The sequence below is a fragment of the Miscanthus floridulus genome, chromosome 11 (assembly GCF_019320115.1).
Source record: "Miscanthus floridulus cultivar M001 chromosome 11, ASM1932011v1, whole genome shotgun sequence".
NCBI lineage: Eukaryota > Viridiplantae > Streptophyta > Magnoliopsida > Poales > Poaceae > Miscanthus > Miscanthus floridulus.
Window position 1 is genome coordinate 81,662,018 of NC_089590.1, and position 18,996 is coordinate 81,681,013.

Below are 18,996 nucleotides of genomic sequence, written 5' to 3' on the forward strand. Positions count from 1 at the left end.
TATTTATCTATCCAATGACCATGCCAAGTGTTTTAGGGCTTGTTTGGGACTTCTATGTTTTCCAGTTTTCTCTATGTTTTTTAGTCAAAGGGCTTGCTAGCGCCTGGACAGACAGGGCGTCCGGACGTCCACGCCTGCAGACTGTCACTAGCATCGAGAAGAGGGAGAAGGGGCGGCGGATGCCCGGTGGGTGCTGGGAGGAGGAGACACCGAGACGAGGCAGTGGAAAGCGAGGAGGCAGATGCAACACTCGATCTACTTTTGAAACATTCAGATGCAACACTTGCAACATACGTCTGAAAGCAAATGAAACACTTGAAACATGCATATGAAACACTTGCAAAAACATCTGAAAAACACGTAAAACCATTATAAAGTATATGCAACATCCAGAGAAAAACACTTGCAACATATGTATGAAACATATACAACATCGAAATAAACACACTTGCAACATACGTTTGGAATAACAGATGAAACATTGGGAATAGAAGCTTGCAACATACGTGTACAACCATTGCAACATATGCAACATCACGATCTACTTTTGCAACATCCGCATGAAACACTTACAACATACATCTAGAACATCTGAAACACTTGAAACATATGTTTACAACATGCGTTTTCCACCTTCTTCCGTGCGACGCAGCGCAAAGCGGGGGATGGGTAGGCAGAGGGTAGCACCGTCGTGGCCTCTTTTGGAGGCGAGCAGAGGGGGTGGCGGGGACGGGCCGCTGGTGAACTTTGGTTGCGCTGTAAGCTGCCACCGTCGCAGGCGGGCAGAGGGGGACGCGGGGACAGGCCAGCAATGGGCACAGGCCACCGGCAGGCTCTGCCCGGGCGAGGGGTGGGAAGGGGCTGGCACAGGCGTAGGCGGCTGTCGGCGAGCTCTGGCCGGGCAGGGGCGGGAAGAAGGGGCTGATGGGTAGCTCTAGCCGGGGCAGGGGCCGGGAAGAAGGGGCCGGCGGCGGACGCTGGCTGGTGGAGGCGGCGTGGGGGATGGCGCGGTATGGAGGATCCATGCCACGGGGAAGCAGGGGATGGCACGGCATGGAGGTGCCGCGGGGAGTGGGACGAGCGGATGGCCACATGTGAGGAGTTTTTTGAGAGCGTGTCCAGATGGGCCGGACGCCGGTGGACAAGCATTATCTAAATACCTACATCTCCTTAAACTTTGCTCCATAAAAAGATGGGATTATGAGAGGTGCTACAGAAACTCTAGGTTTTTTTTTGAGCTGCTCCATGTTGAAGTTTGTGGAGCAATTCCAATAAGACCTTAAGGGACAATCTAATAATTTGATAAGTCAACTTTTCATAAAATATAAAAAATTAAAAAAAAATTACCCTAATTGGATGATATATAGGGGTCAATTTTTCTTAATATAAGATCACTAAGGCATTCATTTTGAATGGATCGCTCTGACCATGTCCTACTCCGACAAGAACTCTTCATTTGTCAGTTCAGGTGTTAGACACCGGGAAAGTGCAATGCAGCCAAGACAAGCCTCATGGTCATTACTCCCCGTTCGCTTGGAGGAATCTGGATGAATCTGGAGGAATTTGTGAGAGAAAAACACTGTTCCGGATGAAAAAAGAAGCGGATCAATCCAAGTTTAAGGGCACGCGAACGGGGTTGGTCTGGAGATTGTAGCTGAAATTGTGTCGAATTGATTGGACATAATAAATCCGTGATAATAGAATTACATTTCACAGAAAATGTCACTCAACACTATGTGACACTCATCAGTGACAAAACGGGAGCAAGAGGAACACATCGACAGCACGCTATTTTTCAAATAAATTGAACTAAAGAGGGTTAGTTGATGGAGACCTTAAGGGAACCAATCCACAGCCCTAATTCTATTGGATATATTTCCGAAGGGACTCTTGCACTATATTATGATGAAGAACTGCGGCAGATCCAGCGCTAGAAGTTTCCAAGCCCCACACACTCTGACGACCGGTAGTGCCCTGACTTCATGTATTTGTCCTCAACCCTCATCCTGCACAATGAGCAGTAGTGGATCCGGCACGCCCAGCAGAAAATGTATTCCTCGTTGTCCTGAATGCACATGGTCATTGGTCAGATTATGCATATACACACTGACAAATCAATGCTCGTAACATTGGTGATCAACAATCACCACTCTCGTGCAATAAGCCGAATGCTGCTTTTCCTTGAAATTTCTCTGGCGACATTTAGGGCATCTGATAGTACTACCGATTGGGCTCAGTTGAACTTTAACCCGGCGGTCAATTTGAACTTCTTCCATGTGCCTCTCGAATGGCGTTACATCGCTATACTGACGTAGCTCAAAGAGCACACAGCTGCCGTTCCTACAATGGGCCGATTTTGTTATACTTTGTCAAACCAACCGTGCATAAAAGGTATGCCAGGGAAGCATCATTGATGCCTTGGAATCACCTACCAGAAATGGTCATAGCCATCGATCGCCCTGCCGCAGCGGAAGCAGAGCAACTGACCACAGTTGCCACACGTCATCTTGTTGCACCCTTCTGTTTTGACGATAGGCATTCGGCATTTTGGACATAGTTGAATATCATTGAACATTTTTCTGATGGTGAGCAGTTCCCGCGTCATATCCTTCTCTGACATCCTGTCTGATGCCTGCAAAGTGCAAACAAAGAAATTGTAGGCAGCAAGTGTTGGATATTCAGCTAAATGCATAAACTAGTAGCGAGTCCGTAGCAAAAGCTTCTCAGACCCTCAGATCTTTATTAGAGTGCATGTCAAATGCACATTGTATCATTGAATTACATAGTAAGGAGACTCCAGATGTTTAATACACTGGTTACTATGCAAAGATGAGAATCAACTGCAAAACATAAAAATGAAAGTGATCTTAGTGCATATCTTGAATTTTACCTGCTGTCTTTTGATCATGTCTTCTGGAGTTGTGCACTGCTTCCCAGGATGGCATGGTTCCTTACATAACGAGCAAAAGATAAAGGAACATTTTGGGCATTGTGAATTGTTACTCTCATCTTCCAAGCAACCAATCCCACATCTTGGACAGTAAACCGCATCTGACATCGAGTCCAATGCTTTCTTAAGAACAAGCCTATCCCAACGTTCAAATTCTTCTCCCGTAAGAAGCCTCTTCAACACATATGGTGGAATTGAAGCATTGCACTTGGTATCAGGGCATACCAACTGAAACACAGTACCTTCCTGGACGTGCATTCTGCATAAGGTCTCCATGCACTTCACACAAAATAGGTGTTAGCATGAAAGCTTGATGAAGTTTGATCCTAGTTGTTTCAGAATTCAAGTTAGTTACAGGAGAATAAACCTATGCGAGTGCAAGTCAGTTTCACAAGGTAATACTAGGAATTTACTGGTTCAAAGGGTTCTGGCCTTCTGGGATTCAAATGGTGAAAAATTTCAGACCCCGACAAAATGGGTGAATATCAAAAATTTTGGACCGGGATTCAACAGTATGGACCAGTCAAAATGTTCATGTTTAGCTAATATTTGGTAAAAATTTGACCGAGAGGCACAAGGAGAAAACAAATTGATTATAGTTTGACCGGTTTACACTTTTATATTGAAGCAAGCACTTGTGGGCTTGTTAAACTCTAGCCTAGACTAAAAATTCAATTTGGACCGAAATTTTTGACTGGTGCGATATTGTTTCAGGCCCCACTGAGGTGGGAGATTTCGCTGAAATTCTGTCAGTTCGGACTGAAGACCAGAACCCTATTAGCTCCCAAGAGGTACTATGTGAATTGTGAAACAATAAAACTTCACCCAGGTGGTATTGATTACAAGGCACATTTCAACAAAGGAAACGATTCAAGGAGTAACAGGGACATTAAAGGATGAATGAGCATGCTATAACTGCCAGGGTTGGTTGGAAATACATACCTTTGCTCTTGTTAAGACATATCATGCACATATGGAGATCCTCAAGAAAAGCTTGATAGCGCTTCTTACTGCTGTAAGTCATCATCAAAGGGATTACAGACTCCAATGAATTTGTTCTTGAGACTGCACAGTTATCTCGGTTGTGGATTACAATATCTGAGCCTAGTCTCATTTTATCATCAAACCAGAGATGTGACCTTGAAGAATCCCGTAACCCACTGATACACAACCTCCTGCCCCTGCAGCTCTGCCGATACGTTGTCAAGCATCTCACAGAGCTGAGAAACTTGAGGCACATCTCACAGGGCGGGATCCAAACTTTGCAAGTTTATTTCCCCAAAACTAAAAACCTGCAAATCCGGACAGTCCAAATTCACTGTGACGTTCCTAAGAAGATTAACTGCGTTGCAAGTTGCAACCATGCATCGCAGTTCGTGCAAATTCCCCAATTGAAAACAGTAGATCACTGTACTAGACCTCGTCCTCCTGCCGCTGGCTCGATCCGTTTTCCGTGCGGGTTTGGAGGGCAGTGCGTCCGCTCGCGATCGCGGGGAGGGAGGGAGAGAGACGCGGAGCCCGACTCTGTCGCTCTTATATCCGGGCCTTTTTTTTTTTTTAGATAATGGATAAACATCCGGCCTCTACATCCGTAGATGTACACAGCCCAAAATTACAGATAATGATAAAACCAAAAAGAAAGCCAAGGTCTTATAACATGACCAAGACGCTAACTTAAACAATAAAATTGTTTCCATCCGTTATTGGATATCTCTAGAGCAATAACTTCTAATTTCTTGCTTATTGTCGAGAGCGCGTCCTTAGCTTGCTCTTCACGCTAAATATTGAGCAATAACTTCTAATTTCTTGCTTATTGTCGAGAGCGCGTCCTTAGCTTGCTCTTCACGCTAAATATTGGATATCGCGGGGAGGGAGGGAGAGAGACGCGGAGCCCGACTCTGTCGCTCTTATATCCGGGCCTTTTTTTTTTTTAGATAATGGATAAACATCCGGCCTCTACATCCGTAGATGTACACAGCCCAAAATTACAGATAATGATAAAACCAAAAAGAAAGCCAAGGTCTTATAACATGACCAAGACGCTAACTTAAACAATAAAATTGTTTCCATCCGTTATTGGATATCCGGGCCTTTTTAGTTCCTCTCCCTAAATATTGAATGTTGAATGTATGCACGGAGTATTAAATATAGACTAAAGAAATAACTAATTGTATAGTTGACGACTAATTTACAAGATGAATCTTTTAAGCCTAATTAGTTTATGATTTGACAACGTGGTGCTACAGTAACACATGTGCTAATAGCGGATTAATTAGGCTTAATAAATTCGTCTAGTGGATTAACGAATTCTATAATTTGTTTTTTATTAGTATCCGAACATCTCATGTGATACTCTCATATAACACCGATGTGACACTCAAAATTTTATACCCTGATTTAAACAAGCCTAAGATGGGCTATAAATAACTGCGAATACGGCCCATCAGGTTGAACAATGCGTTACCGTAGGCTAGAAAAGAGACTAAGGCCCAGCTTATTTGGGCGTCTATTGGCATCTGCACGGCTTTTTAAATAAAATCAAAATAAAGAACACGTTTTATAAGTAAGTTTCAAAAGCTACCGGTAAATGCTCAAATAAAAAGGTGATAATAAAACTTAAACCAAAAACAAAGATAGTAAAAATAGAAATACAAAATATATTAATATTGACCGAAACAAAAATAATAATTGAGTAATTAATTTCAGTATCACGTACTTCTCTGCCACAAATTATGCCACAAATTATGATGTCCCCTTTCATGGTTGAGGCAGTATGGTACTAAACTTACATCTGTACTCCCCCCCCCCCCCCCCCCCCCCCATAAAAGAATGCAACTATGGAATTTATCCAAATCCAATTAACTTAACTTTGATCAAGTTATAGTAAATAGTATGCAAATTTACGTCTTCAACTTGATTTACTATGAAAATACATCTAACTAATTTTATGTTACTTATTTTGTATAATGGTTTTTTAGTATTTTTTATATAACTCATGTCGGACTTTAAATCGTTTGACTTCTCGAAAAAAAAGAATTGCATTCTCCTGTGGATGGAGGGAGTATAACGGTGCATGGGTCACACAAATCTTGCATACGGCTTCTTTGGTCTTTGCTAAGGCGTGGCTCGTGGCCACAATAGGATTCCATGTGGTAGTGAGGGTTTGTTTGTTTCAGTTTATTTTGTGGCTTGTTAGTCAGAAGCCAGAAGCTGAAACAAAAGAACCTAGGACCTAGCTGTTGAGTTTGATCTTAAAAAGTTGCTAAGCAAGTAAAGATAGGGTTTTTTTTTTTACTTTTGGTCTGCTGAGAATAAAAAAACCACAGAAAACTTGCATAAAAGACCTTAAAATTGCAGCTTAAACCAAACAAGTCCTAGTCTTTTATGCTCCTTAGAAGAACACTCTGGTGTTCTAAACTTGTAGTTTTGTTTGTGGCCTCTTGCTCTGCGACATACCTTGCCACTGTCTACGCCCTAGCAACATGTGAATCTGTGATATTGAGCGTACGAGTTACGACGACCCGATCATGACACACACACGTACCTCCTCTTGGTATTGTTTTTGTTAGGTAACCTACTTCCTTATCGTGTTTTATTGACGTCCCGATCGATCCCCAGTCATGCAACTTGCTCGACCAAATTAAAGGGCATGGCCTGTGGAGTGTGTGAACAGGACTATGGCACATCGAGTAGAAAAAACACGAGCAGCTAGCGAATGAGAAACGGGGGCGACGAAAATACAGAAAAGGCCACGTCGTCAGTTGTCACAATGTCAAAAAGGCACGACAAAACCTGGGCGTCCATTGCGTGCGTAGTCTAAAGGCCAAAGGCGCAGCGATTGGACCTGATAAAAATGGTAGCAGGAACCCCCAGTGATCACAGCGCATGCATCACGCTGACGTCATCCATACACTTCAGACTGAAAAACTAGATAATAATAACACGCCGGAAGTACTCATCAGTACTGTACCGTAGTATATTTATATACTCCATCCGTCCACAATTATGATATTCGTGTTGGTAAGTTTACTCAAGTAACTTGACCAAATTTATAGAAAAATATTATTAACATTTATATCTATAAATAAGTTTATTATACAAATATATGCTATAACTAATCTAATGATACTAATTTTGTATCATCAATGTTAATATTTTTTCATATAATTTTTGTCAAAATAGAAATTGTTTGACTTCTCGAAAAACGAGAATTGCATTCTTTTGTAGACGGAGGGAGTATATACCAAATGAAGGCAAGTGGCAACTGAAGGTAAGTTATATATACCAACTGTACTTAGACTCTTAAGAGTCATTGTTTTATAGTACATTTATATATATACCAACTGGCAACTGAAGGTAAGTTACATCTTGGGTTAACTCAGTGAGTACCGGAAATATTGACTCCTTTGTGAATCTATGACTGCATTGCTCAATACTGCATGCCTGCCCGAAAATAGCATCTTTTTAGATCTTTCTGTATATGTGCATACTAGCCTAACTGATGTCCCTTTTTACTAGTATTATTATTGTATAGAAATACGCCGGTGATGATTCCATCGACGTATTCGTATTGAGTTTCTGCTCCTCTTGAGCTTTGCACTTGTACAATTATACAAGTAAAAGTATGCTGGCGTCGATGGTTGCCAGGCATACGATCGCTTTGTTGAGGATTTCTATTTTTTGCTATCGAAAAATCACAAATGAACGACGATAATCTCACAACCCCATCTGGTTACTGCTTGTGACTGCAGCAGCAGAGTATCCGGGTTCCTGGAGCATGGCGGAGGCGGGGCCCGCTTGGAAGTAGCAGGACACTGGGTCGTCCACCATGGCAGGAAGCGGGTCCGGGTGGTCAGCGACCAGACCATGTGGGCCCGTTGGGTACTCGTAGTCCTCCACGGGGCCCCACAGGCCCAACTCCCTCTCCAGGTCCTCCAACCACCACTCCTTTCCCTCCTCCGCTCTGTGGCTGGTCGTGTTGGCGCCGCCGCTCGGCGGCTCTGACGCATTGCTCAGCTGGCAGCACGACGCCGGTGCCTCGGCGGCGGCTACGGTGCAAGCGGAGGCCCCGCCGTCGCCGTCGATGATGCTCCACAGCTCATGGTCGATGTCGATCTCCGTCAGCACGAGCAGGTGGTCGTCCACGCCGGGCGGGGCGCACGCCGGCGCCGGCGGCGGGGACGTGGACGAGGCGCAGGGCGACGTGGGCGCGGACACGGACACGGACACGGCCGGGCCGTACGGTGCCGGAGGCACGGGGTCCACCAGCATGTCGAAGCCGAAGGCTGGGTCGTCGAGCATGGGCATCATATCGAGGTTCTCCAGGTCCAGCTCGTCGTCGTCCGGCTCCTCCTTGCTCGTGTTGCTCTGCTGCTCGCCGGAGTCGTCGCCGCTGGAGCAGTTGGTCGTCGTAGTGGTAGACGAGGACTGCGACGGCGACGGGAGCGGCTCCTCGGCGCCACCGCCAGCGGCTGCTTTCTTCTTCTTCTTCTTGGACCCGTCGGCGCCGCGCTCCTCCCCGCCGGCCGGCGACACCCGCTTCTTCAAGTGCGTGTTCCAGACGTTCTTGATCTCGTTGTCCGTCCGGCCCGGCAGGCATGACGCGATCTTGGACCACCTAGAGACAGAATCCAAACGGAACTCGATCAGTCTCGACGTCATGGCTGGGTCCAAAGGACGACGTGTGCAGCTGAACTCCGATCCTCGAAGTCGGAACGCTGCTTGCACCGTACGTACTTGTTGCCGAGCATGGCGTGGAGCTTGATGATGGTCTCCTCCTCCTCGGCGGTGAAGTTGCCGCGCTTGAGGTCCGGGCGGAGGTAGTTGATCCACCGCAGCCGGCAGCTCTTCCCGCACCGCAGCAAACCTATGGACGGATGGAGTCGAAGAACCAACGATTAGAGCTGAACGAACTCCCAGTCCCACGCATCATGCATGTGCAGACGACGGAATCCATGCCATGACGGCGCGCCGCCGGCGGCAGGGGCTCCCGTCCCCGTACGTACCTGCTTGCTTGGGCAGGGCGCGCCAGTTGGCGTGGCCATACTTCTGAATGTAGGCGATGAGGCGCATGTCCTCCTCCGGCGTCCAGGAGCCCTTGTTGAGCCCCACCTTGGCGCAGCACGGTGCCCGGCCCTTCCCCATGGTTGTTCGTTCCGAGCCCCAAGCTGCTGCTGCGCGGCGACACCTCTGAAAGCTCCTGCTCTGCTCCTGACCAGCGTGATCCCGCGACAATGCCTCGCTTGTGCCAGGGGCCTGTGCGGAGCTGCTGCAACCGGGACAGTGGCAGGGCCAGGCGTTTATATACACGCACGCACGCACGCTGCGCGGACAGGTGGCGCCGACAGCGCGCGACAGGTGGCACAACACAAGCCGCGGGTCCTCACCGCGGACTCCCCTCACCAACCAAACCCCCTCGCTGTCAGGCTGTCAGGCTGTCAGCTGTCAGCCTTGTGCCACGACGGTCGACGGGAGTCGGGAGCCCTGCCTCTGCCTCTGCCTCTGCCTGCGCCGTTGATTTCCGCGACGGCGCACGGGAGGCCGCGATCGCGTGGGGGGCCCTCGCGCGATCTCTTTGGGCCCCCGCGGCCCTTGCTTGCCCAGCTGGGTGTCCGAGGTGGCCGCGCGGGCGCCGACCGGCATCGCGGTGGCGTCGGCCGCGACTGGACATGAGCGATTGCTTGGTGTGCCGTCAGTTGGACAACCGCGACGTGGATGCATCATCAGACCGTGGGTTATGGGCTAATAAAGCATGTTTTGGGAAAGCGAAAAAAAAGGGAGATTAAGCGCGACAATGATGGCTAAATATCGAATTTTTTCACACGATTTGTCAAAATCAGCATAAATGGCGGGGCACAGAGAGCTAACTGGGGCACTTTGCTTAGGATCAAATCTATTTCGAGGCTTGGAGCAGTCCGTGTCCGTACCACTGTGCGCAGAGCTTCCCAATCAATGGCGCTTCCTATCCTAGCTTGAAAATAGGGTAATTTTAGAGTTAGGTTGTCCAGCTCCTTCATCTCCTGGGGGACATATTAAAAGGTGGATTGCAACCTGGTTACAGAGAGTTAAATGCTCAGTTTGTAGCCCTAGAAAAACTCAGTTTCTTTTATGCTTCTTATACTAATAAGTTGATGACTGGACAAAAAGGGGAAAATTCCTGGGGTACGGATGGGCGTGAATATATGATCCACAGCCAGTGGATAAGTGGAAGTGTCAAAATCCACAGCTAATTTAGACCTTTTCAGAACATTTTTCATGTTTCCTTTTTCCACCACCGGTTGTCCTTTGCGCAGATTCCGTCGACAAAGAACGCATCAAAAGGAGGAGGAAGAAGAAGAATATGCAGTAATTATATATTCCAGTTGAAATATTGCATTGTCAAATTTGGTAGTTTCACACATTATCTTAATAAGGACACAAAAGGTGCTGGCATTTGGTAAGTACGTACCACTCAAATTATTTGATCAATTTCCCCTCTAGTTAAGCTGTTGATATCAACAGGCCATAGAAATTAACAAGTTGTTGAAAAAAAATGGCTGCACTCTAGCAGAAGCCAATAAACCGTACTTTCCCGGGCTCATGTTTACGCCCTTTTTTTCTTCTGTTTGATCATTTTTTAAAAGTTGAAACTATGTCTTCTGCATATAGAAATTTGCTTTGCACGTATCAAGCTCCGTTCTAGCTTCCTTCCAAGACCTAGCTACTACTAGACTACTACCTGCTCGTCAGTCGTCACTGTTGGAAATAGTAGTAGAAAAAAGAAGACTACCTACCCGTTACTATTTTTCTTCTGTACGGCACCTCTCGTCGGTGATCAAACATCAACAATCTGATTCGCCGATCAATTAAAATTTTAAACCTCATTCTCGACCTGATCGCTTTCATTGATTACCGGTGCTAGCACGCAATGTGTACCGGTTGCAATCCACAAGAACAGGCCCAACTACTGCATACAGGACAGATTGGAGTCCAACCTCACTCGTGCGTCCATCCATCCCTCCATCCCAATTTGTGAATAGGCACAGGCAGCACAGTCAGGTACGAAGGCTCGGCCAATTAATCAGTGCGCGTTGCATCCAATAAGAACAGCTGATCACTTCAGAGTTGTTCAGCAGAGTTCTTACCACAAAGTGAAAGGGTTCTCGTGAAAGGGAATTCTTGAGTAGTGTAGGCTTGATTAGCTGCCGAATTTAGCAGGTGAACACTTTGACCAGCCAACTACATGCATGCATAGTTGCATACTACAGATGAACGGCCGCTGCCACGTCGCCTTTTAAAACTATTTGGTAGAAAAGGTGGAGAAAGGATGTGTGTTATCCTGCTCATCACGGTGTCAACGAGAAAACATATACTTACTACTTTTGTAAGTGCATGCTGTACGTACTAATAACTCACGCACCTCACATTTGGATTTGGAAATCAACTGCCTTCTTCGTCCGTTTAAAAACAAAAAGTAACCGCACACACAGCCAGTGCACATGCAAAATATACGATTTCCAAGAACGAATATATGAGAGGATCACATTTTTGTTGGAATCTTGATTATTACTGTATGTAGGGTGTCCGGCAACACTCCTAAACTGTTGAGTGATGACGACACAACCATTAACAAAGATCCCAAGGTGTTCATCAGTCTTGTGTCAACAAGTGAATACTAGTACTATATGCAGAGTCTCAGACTGCCTGCTTCGTCCATTCTAAAAAAAAAGTAGCAGCACGCAGTGCTCATGCAAAATACAGTACACTATTTCCGAGAACAAACATGAGAGGATCACGTTGTTGTTAGAATCTTTTGATTCCAGACAACACTCCTGAACTGACACAGCCATTAACAAAGAACCGAAGCTAGCTGTTCATCAGTCTCGAGATCGTCCACTACATAAAAAACCACTTTCCTTAAAAAAGAATTGCACTCAACTACAGCAGTTCCTTCATCGACCACGCATGGTGCGTGTGTCTCCTTTGATTGCACGGCAGGCCGAGAGAAAAATCTTTTTTTAAAAAGGTTTTTGGTGAAGACTAAGGGGGTGTTTTGGATCCGGTGACTAAAATTTAGGAGATGTCACGTGAAAATATCGCATAGGGTGTTTGGATACTAATAAAAAAATAAATTATAGAATCCGTCGGTACTTCACGAGACGAATTTATTAAGCCTAATTAATTCATCATTAGAACATGTTTACTGTAGCACTATATTGTCAAATCATGAACTAATTAGGCTAAAAAAATTAGTCTCGCAAATTAGTCGCAAGCTGTGCAATTAGTTTTATAATTAGTCTATATTTAATACTCTATATATATATTAAATATTCGATACGATAACGCCTAAAGCTTAGGAGGTGAAGCAAACGTCCCCTTCGACAACCCGTAGTCCCTTTCCATCGTCGTCATCCGGAGACTGCAGATTCTGCCTGCCTTGCCTTGCCTGCATGGTGGCAGCCAATGGCCCAAGTCTGCGTTAGGGTAACCAAACATTTATTGCCGTTTTACCTTCCCTGCACCTAACCTTGACGTGCTTTCTCTCACCGTGGAACCCACACTCGATCACGCACGTTGTCGCATTTGGACTTGTATCGTGTCACCGTGTGCAGAGTGCAGTGGTAGAAGCAAATCAAAAAGAATGTTGAAGCCGATGCTTTAATTAAGGTTTCTTGACCTGCTGCTACTAGCTAGCTAGGCTCTTTCAGCTGATCTCCTACCTAGATTCGAGTGACATTATTCATCCTGTTTATTTGTTGATTTTAGCTAAACTTATTCAACCAATCAATAATATTTTTTTCTCGTAACAAACTAGCATCAACCAATCCAGTTCAGAAAGCCAGCAGCGAACACCGCGATTGCAGCCCAGTTCAGAAAGCCAGCAGCGAACACCGCGATTGCAGCTAACCTCATCGGTGACATGTTAGACCCGGACGGCGGGCAGCGATCGCGTGAGGACGATGAGAGAACAGCACCTGCAGCTGCAAAGCAGAGCCACAATCACAGGCTGCTGGCTGCTGCAGTGCTGCTACATGTGACGATGTGAAACTAGTACCACTTTTTTTTTCTAAAAATGTTCTCTGCTTGTTCATGATCCATATGTTAGAATAATAGACAATTTACATGTCATTTTAATTTCATAATTTAACAGCATGATGATGACATATAAAAAAATATTAATCATTGAAATCATGATATCGATTATATCCATGGTGAAAATACATGCTAGATCATGTATCATGTGAAACATATGAAAATAAAAAACATGTGAACTTGATTCATAAATCATAACAGAGAGAAACTGGCATGATATACATCTCATATTTGCAACAAGCATAAGGCTACATATAAAGCAACATGACTGTAACAATAAAGCACATACGCAGAGCATATATTTGGCAGAAACAGACATAAGACATCTTATAAAACGGCAAGACTGGACATATGGAATAAACTGAGAGAAGATGAAACGATCATACCCTCCCGTCGCAATTCCGAAGTCGACATGCTGTAGGAGAAGAAAATGTTTCCTCGAGGAAGAAGACGCCGGTGATCGGGAAGAAGATGAGGCATGCACCGGGAAGACCGAGAGACTCAGGGAGATCAAGCGTCAGATCGAGTTAGTGGGTGCTAAAAATTACCACACCACACCACGCGCCCGCCCGTCCGCCTCGCCACGCCACGGCCCGAGCCCGGCCCGGCCGGCGGCGGCGCGCGCGCGCGCGGCACGCCCTTGTCCGTTTCTCAACTTCTCAAATTAGACGGATCTATTCCAATCATTTAAGTTGAGTCAACGTCCTTTTAACTTTCAATCCGGTACAAATAATAATACCCACAATTACAAGCCATAGAGTTATTGATTTATTAGATATATAAATGGGCCTAGCCCATAATAAATCCAACAATCCCCACCAAACTCTAGGGTTTGTAACTGTATAGTTCCAGAATCACAATTCTTTGATATACCAGTGTTTCGATGGAGACTGTTAAGTTGACCATCTACCTAGAACAAGAGTTTCACTCAGTCACAACTGAACAATGGACTATGCCTTGAATTGACAGTTTTGTGTGAGGTGAGATTCACTCAAGTCCTTTGCTGGTACTAGGTTGCAACAAGCATCCCCGTTGTTTGAAGCATATAAGTCACACTTCTATGCCTTTCATGAGTGTTTAGGGATAACCTAGGTCCCATAGACTGTGACCAGCAGTCTGACTCATATAGGTGTACTTCTCAAAAGATGTTCTGTAGGACAACATCTCATCTTTATAAGACTCTCGAAATACATTAAGGTAAACACCATTCTGCCTTACAGAAAGAAAGATATGCATCAGAGATAGGTTCATAGAGAACTTTCCTCTCAATCTACTTATAGCTTGTTTCACCACTCTACTTCACGGGATCTCCGATCACATAGAGCAGGTTACCACTACAGTAGACTTTCACGTGGGTCTCATACCCATCTCTCTCGATGCACTTTCTATCACATTTCATGACAGTCCCTTAGTAAATTGATCTGCTAGATTATTCGACGTGTGAACATAGTCCAATGTTATAACTCCGGAGGTTTTCAACTTTCTGACAGTCTTTAATCTTCTTTTAACATGCCTTGTGGACTTCATGTTATTCCTAGAACTGTTGACCTTTGTGATCACAGTCTGGTTGTCACAGTTCATTGAAATAGCCGGTATCGATTTTTCAACTACCGGTAAATCCAACAGGAAATCACGAAGCCACTCGGCCTCAGCTCCAGCAGTGTCCAATGCAGCGAGTTCTGCTTCCATTATAGACTTCGTTAAGATAGTCTGCTTGCAAGACTTCCAGGAAACAGCGCCACCTGCAAGCAGAAACACATAACCGCTCGTGGCATACAGCTCATCAGCATTAGAAATCCAGTTGGCATCATAATAGCCTTCCAGCACTTTTGGATGTCCAGTATAATGAATACCATAAGTCATAGTACCTTTCAGATAACGCAACACTCTCTCAAGAGCATGCCAGTGATCATCTCCTGGGTTTGACACAAACCAGCTCAGCTTGCTCACAGCATATGAGATGTCAGGCCTTGTCGCACTCGTAAGGTACATGAGTGAGCCAATGATCTGGGAGTATGTCAGTTGATCCCTTGCTATTCTTTGATTTTTCCTCAATAGCACGCTAGGATCATAAGGCGTGGGAGCAGGATCACAGTCACTAAAACCAAAGCGACTTAATACCTTTTCCACATAGTGGGACTGTAATAGAGTTACCCCACCATCACCTTCTCTAATAAGCTTGATGTTTAAAATAACATTAGCTTCTTCCAAACCTTTCATTTCGAAATTGCTCGACAAAAGTTTTTTTACTTTCTTAATCACATTGAGATTTGATCCAAAGATCAGGATGTCATCAACATATAGGCACAGCATAACAGCTTCACCCCCACCATATCGATAATACACACACGTGTCAGCTTCATTCACAGAGAAACCGTTAGATGTTAAAGTATTATCAAACCTTTCATGCCATTGCTTAGGTGCTTGTTTTAGGCCATATAATGATTTTAACAACCTGCACACCTTGTTCTCTTGACCATCCGTAATGAACCCTTCTGGCTGATCCATATAGATCTCCTCTTCTAACTCTCCATTTAGGAAAGCTGTCTTAACATCCATCTGATGAATGATAAGGCCATAAGAGGTAGCCACAGCAATTAAGATATGAATTGTAGTCAATCGAGCAACTGGTGAATAGGTGTCAAAGAAATCTTCACCCTCTTTTTGGGTATATCCTTTGGCCACAAGTCTTGCCTTGTACCTCTCAATTGTACCATCAGGCCTAAGCTTTTCCTTGAAAATCCATTTGCAACCTATAGGTTGACAACCATAGGGACGGTCAACAACCTCTCAAGTTCCATTAGACATAATAGAATCCATCTCACTCTTTACTGCTTCCTTCCACAAGTCAGCATCAGGAGAAGAATATGCCTCTCTAATGGTGGTTGGTATGTCTTCCACAAGGTACACTAAATAGTCATCACCAAAGGATTTTGCAATCCTCTGTCTCTTGCTCTTTCGAGTGACTATAGTGCCATCCTTCTTAGGGATGTGCACATGAGAATCTTCAACATGATCTGTTGGAATAGACAGTTCGTGTTCATGGGGAATTATAGTCTCATGACTTGTTTCACTAGGTGTATTCTTCATTGGAAATTCATTCTCAAAGAATGTAGCGTCTCTAGATTCCATGATTGTATCAACATACATATCAGGAACTTCAGATTTTATAATTAAGAACCTATAACCAACGCTGTGAAATACATAACCAAGGAAAATACAATCAACAGTTTTAGGCCCAAGTTTACGCTTTTTGTTGATTGGCACATTTACTTTAGCCAAGCAACCCCAAGTGCGCAAATATGAGAGATTTAATCTTCTCTTTTCCCATTCCTCAAATGGTGTGATCTCTTTGTTCTTTGTTGGAACTCTGTTTAGGATATGACATGCTGTCAAAATCGCCTCACCCCACCATTCCTTAGATAATCCCGCTGTACTCAACATGGCATTCACTAACTCTGTTAGAGTGCGGTTTTTCCTTTCAGCAATCCCATTGGATTGTGGTGAGAATGGCGGTGTCCTCTCATGAACAATACCATGTTCCACACAAAACTCATCGAAGACATTAGAGAAATATTCTCCACCTCGATCAGACCTTAACCGCTTTATTTTCCTCTCAAGTTGGTTCTCAACTTCAGCTTTATAGGTCTTAAAATAATTAAACGCTTCATCTTTTGTTTTTAAGAGATACACATAGCAAAACCTGGTGGAGTCATCTATAAACGTGAGGAAGTATCTTTTATTGCCTTTAGTCAAAATTCCATTCATTTCGCACAAATCAGAATGGACAAGTTCTAGAGGTGCTAAATTCCTCGCCTCAGCAGCCTTGTGAGGCTTGCGGGGTTGTTTTGATTCAACACATACATGGCACTTAGACTTTTTGACCAAATTGAATTTAGGAATTAAATTTAGATTTGCTAACCGCATAAGACAGCCAAAACTTGTATGACAGAAACGTGAATGCCATAAATCCGACTCATCAGAAATATTAACATAATTCACCATTTTATTACACACATCATGCAGTGATAAGCGAAACAAGCCTCCGCAATCATATCCTTTACCAACAAAAGAACCATGTTTCGACACAACACATTTATTCGACTCTAGAACAATTTTGTAGCCATCTCGACATAGCATAGACGCACTAACAAGATTCTTCTTGATGGAGGGCACATGTTGCACGCTCTTCAATGGCACCGTCTTTCCCGAAGTAAACTTCAGAATGACCGTACCAACATCAAGAACATGAGCACACGACCCATTTCCCATCAACAAGGCGCCAGACCTCTCGACCTGGTAGGAAGAAAACAGAGAAACATCAGCACACATATGAATGTTTGCACCACTATCCATCCACCACTCAGGTGAATTACATACTGAAAGAACAAATGGTAAAGAATTACCATACCCAGTTGCTCCTTCTCCAGTATCAGTAGTGACAACATTTGCTGATTTCTTTTCCTGCTTGAACTTGCGCTCAGGACACTCACTTACCCAGTGTTGTTCACTGCCACAAACAAAGCAGCCTCCATCTCTCTTGTTGTTCTTCTTCTTTTTAAACTGTGCTGTTTGAACAGGCTTAGTTGTGTTCTCTTGCTTGTTCTGGTTTTTCTTCTTTTTATACTTGCGGAATCCAGAGTTTCTCTTCTGTACCACATTAGCAGTAGAGGTCTCCACATTCTTTCCATTGTCTTTTGCTCTTGCTCTCTCCTCAACATCAAGAGTACCAATGAGCTCTTCAACATTGAACTCCTGTCTCTTATGTTTGAGTGAGGTAGCAAAGTCCTTCCAAGAAGGTGGTAACTTGGCGATTATACCGCCAGCCACAAACTTGTCAAGTAAGACACATGGAAAGAGCTCAAGTTCCTTAGCTAGTGCCTGAATCTCATGAGCCTGTTCCACTACAGATCGGTTCTCAACCATCTTGTAGTCATATAGCTGCTCCATGAGATACATCTCGCTACCAGCATCGGTAACTCCAAACTTTCCCATAAGTGCATCCCACAGCTCTTTCCCTGTAGGAAGGATGATATAGCTTTTCTGGAATTTTGGATCAAGTGCGCTAATCACTGCACCTCGAAAGAGGTTATCATCAGCCTTAAACTTAGCCTCATCCTCAAGAGGCAAGTTAGTAGGTTTGCCATCAGAGATATGATAACATGACATTGCAGTGAGCCACAATTCCATCTTAGCTTTCCAAACCAAGAAGTTTTTACCATCAAAAGGACCATGCTTTAACACAGCAGCAAAACCTCTGATAGAAAAATGCCTATAATTAGGTTTTTGGAATGTTAGAATAATAGGCAATTTCCATGTCATTTTAATTCCATAATTTAACAGCATGATGATGACATATAAAGAAATATTAATCATTGAAATCATGATATCGATTATATCCATGGTGAAAATACATGCTAGATCATGTATCATGTGAAACATATGAAAATAAAAAACATGTGAACTTGATTCATAAATCGTAACAGAGAGAAACTGGCATGATATACATCTCATATTTGCAACAAGTATAAGGCTACATATAAAGCAACATGACTGTAGCAATAAAGCACATACGCAGAGCATATATTTGGCAGAAACAGACATAAGACATCTTATAAAACGACAAGACTGGACATATGGAACAAACTGAGAGAAGATGAAATGATCATACCCTCCCGTCCGCAATTCCGAAGTCGACATGCTGTAGGAGAAGAAAATGTTTCCTCGAGGAAGGAGACACCGGTGATCGGGAAGAAGACGACGTACGGATTCGGAGACTCTTGGGCAGTCGCGTAGACGCTCCCTAAAAACCTAATTGCCGATCCCCCGTGCAAGGTCCCGAACGACAAGGGCTTCGGAGGCACCTGCCCTCTCGGAACTTTGTTTCTGGAATGTGTTCTCTCTTTTAACTGGAGTTGGAAGAATCGCAAGGGAAGCCGAGAAGCTTCGGAGGCATGCACCGGGAAGACCGAGAG

At 44.4% G+C, this 18,996-nt stretch overlaps 1 protein-coding gene and 1 pseudogene across 1 annotated transcript; both read right to left on the bottom strand.

Moving 5' to 3' along the window:
• Window positions 1–1,665: 1,665 nt before the first annotated feature.
• LOC136492301 (uncharacterized) lies at window positions 1,666–4,318 on the bottom strand (annotated as a pseudogene).
• A 2,817-nt stretch (window positions 4,319–7,135) lies between these two features.
• On the bottom strand, window positions 7,136–9,206 carry LOC136493579 (myb-related protein Zm1-like). Its single transcript, XM_066489680.1, has 3 exons — window positions 8,956–9,206; window positions 8,687–8,816; window positions 7,136–8,567 (listed from the first exon to the last, which is right to left on the bottom strand). Exons 1-3 carry the CDS (start codon window positions 9,092–9,094, stop codon window positions 7,667–7,669), a joined length of 1,170 nt encoding a protein of 389 aa, XP_066345777.1. The 5' UTR covers window positions 9,095–9,206; the 3' UTR covers window positions 7,136–7,666.
• Between the last annotated feature and the right edge of the window lie 9,790 nt (window positions 9,207–18,996).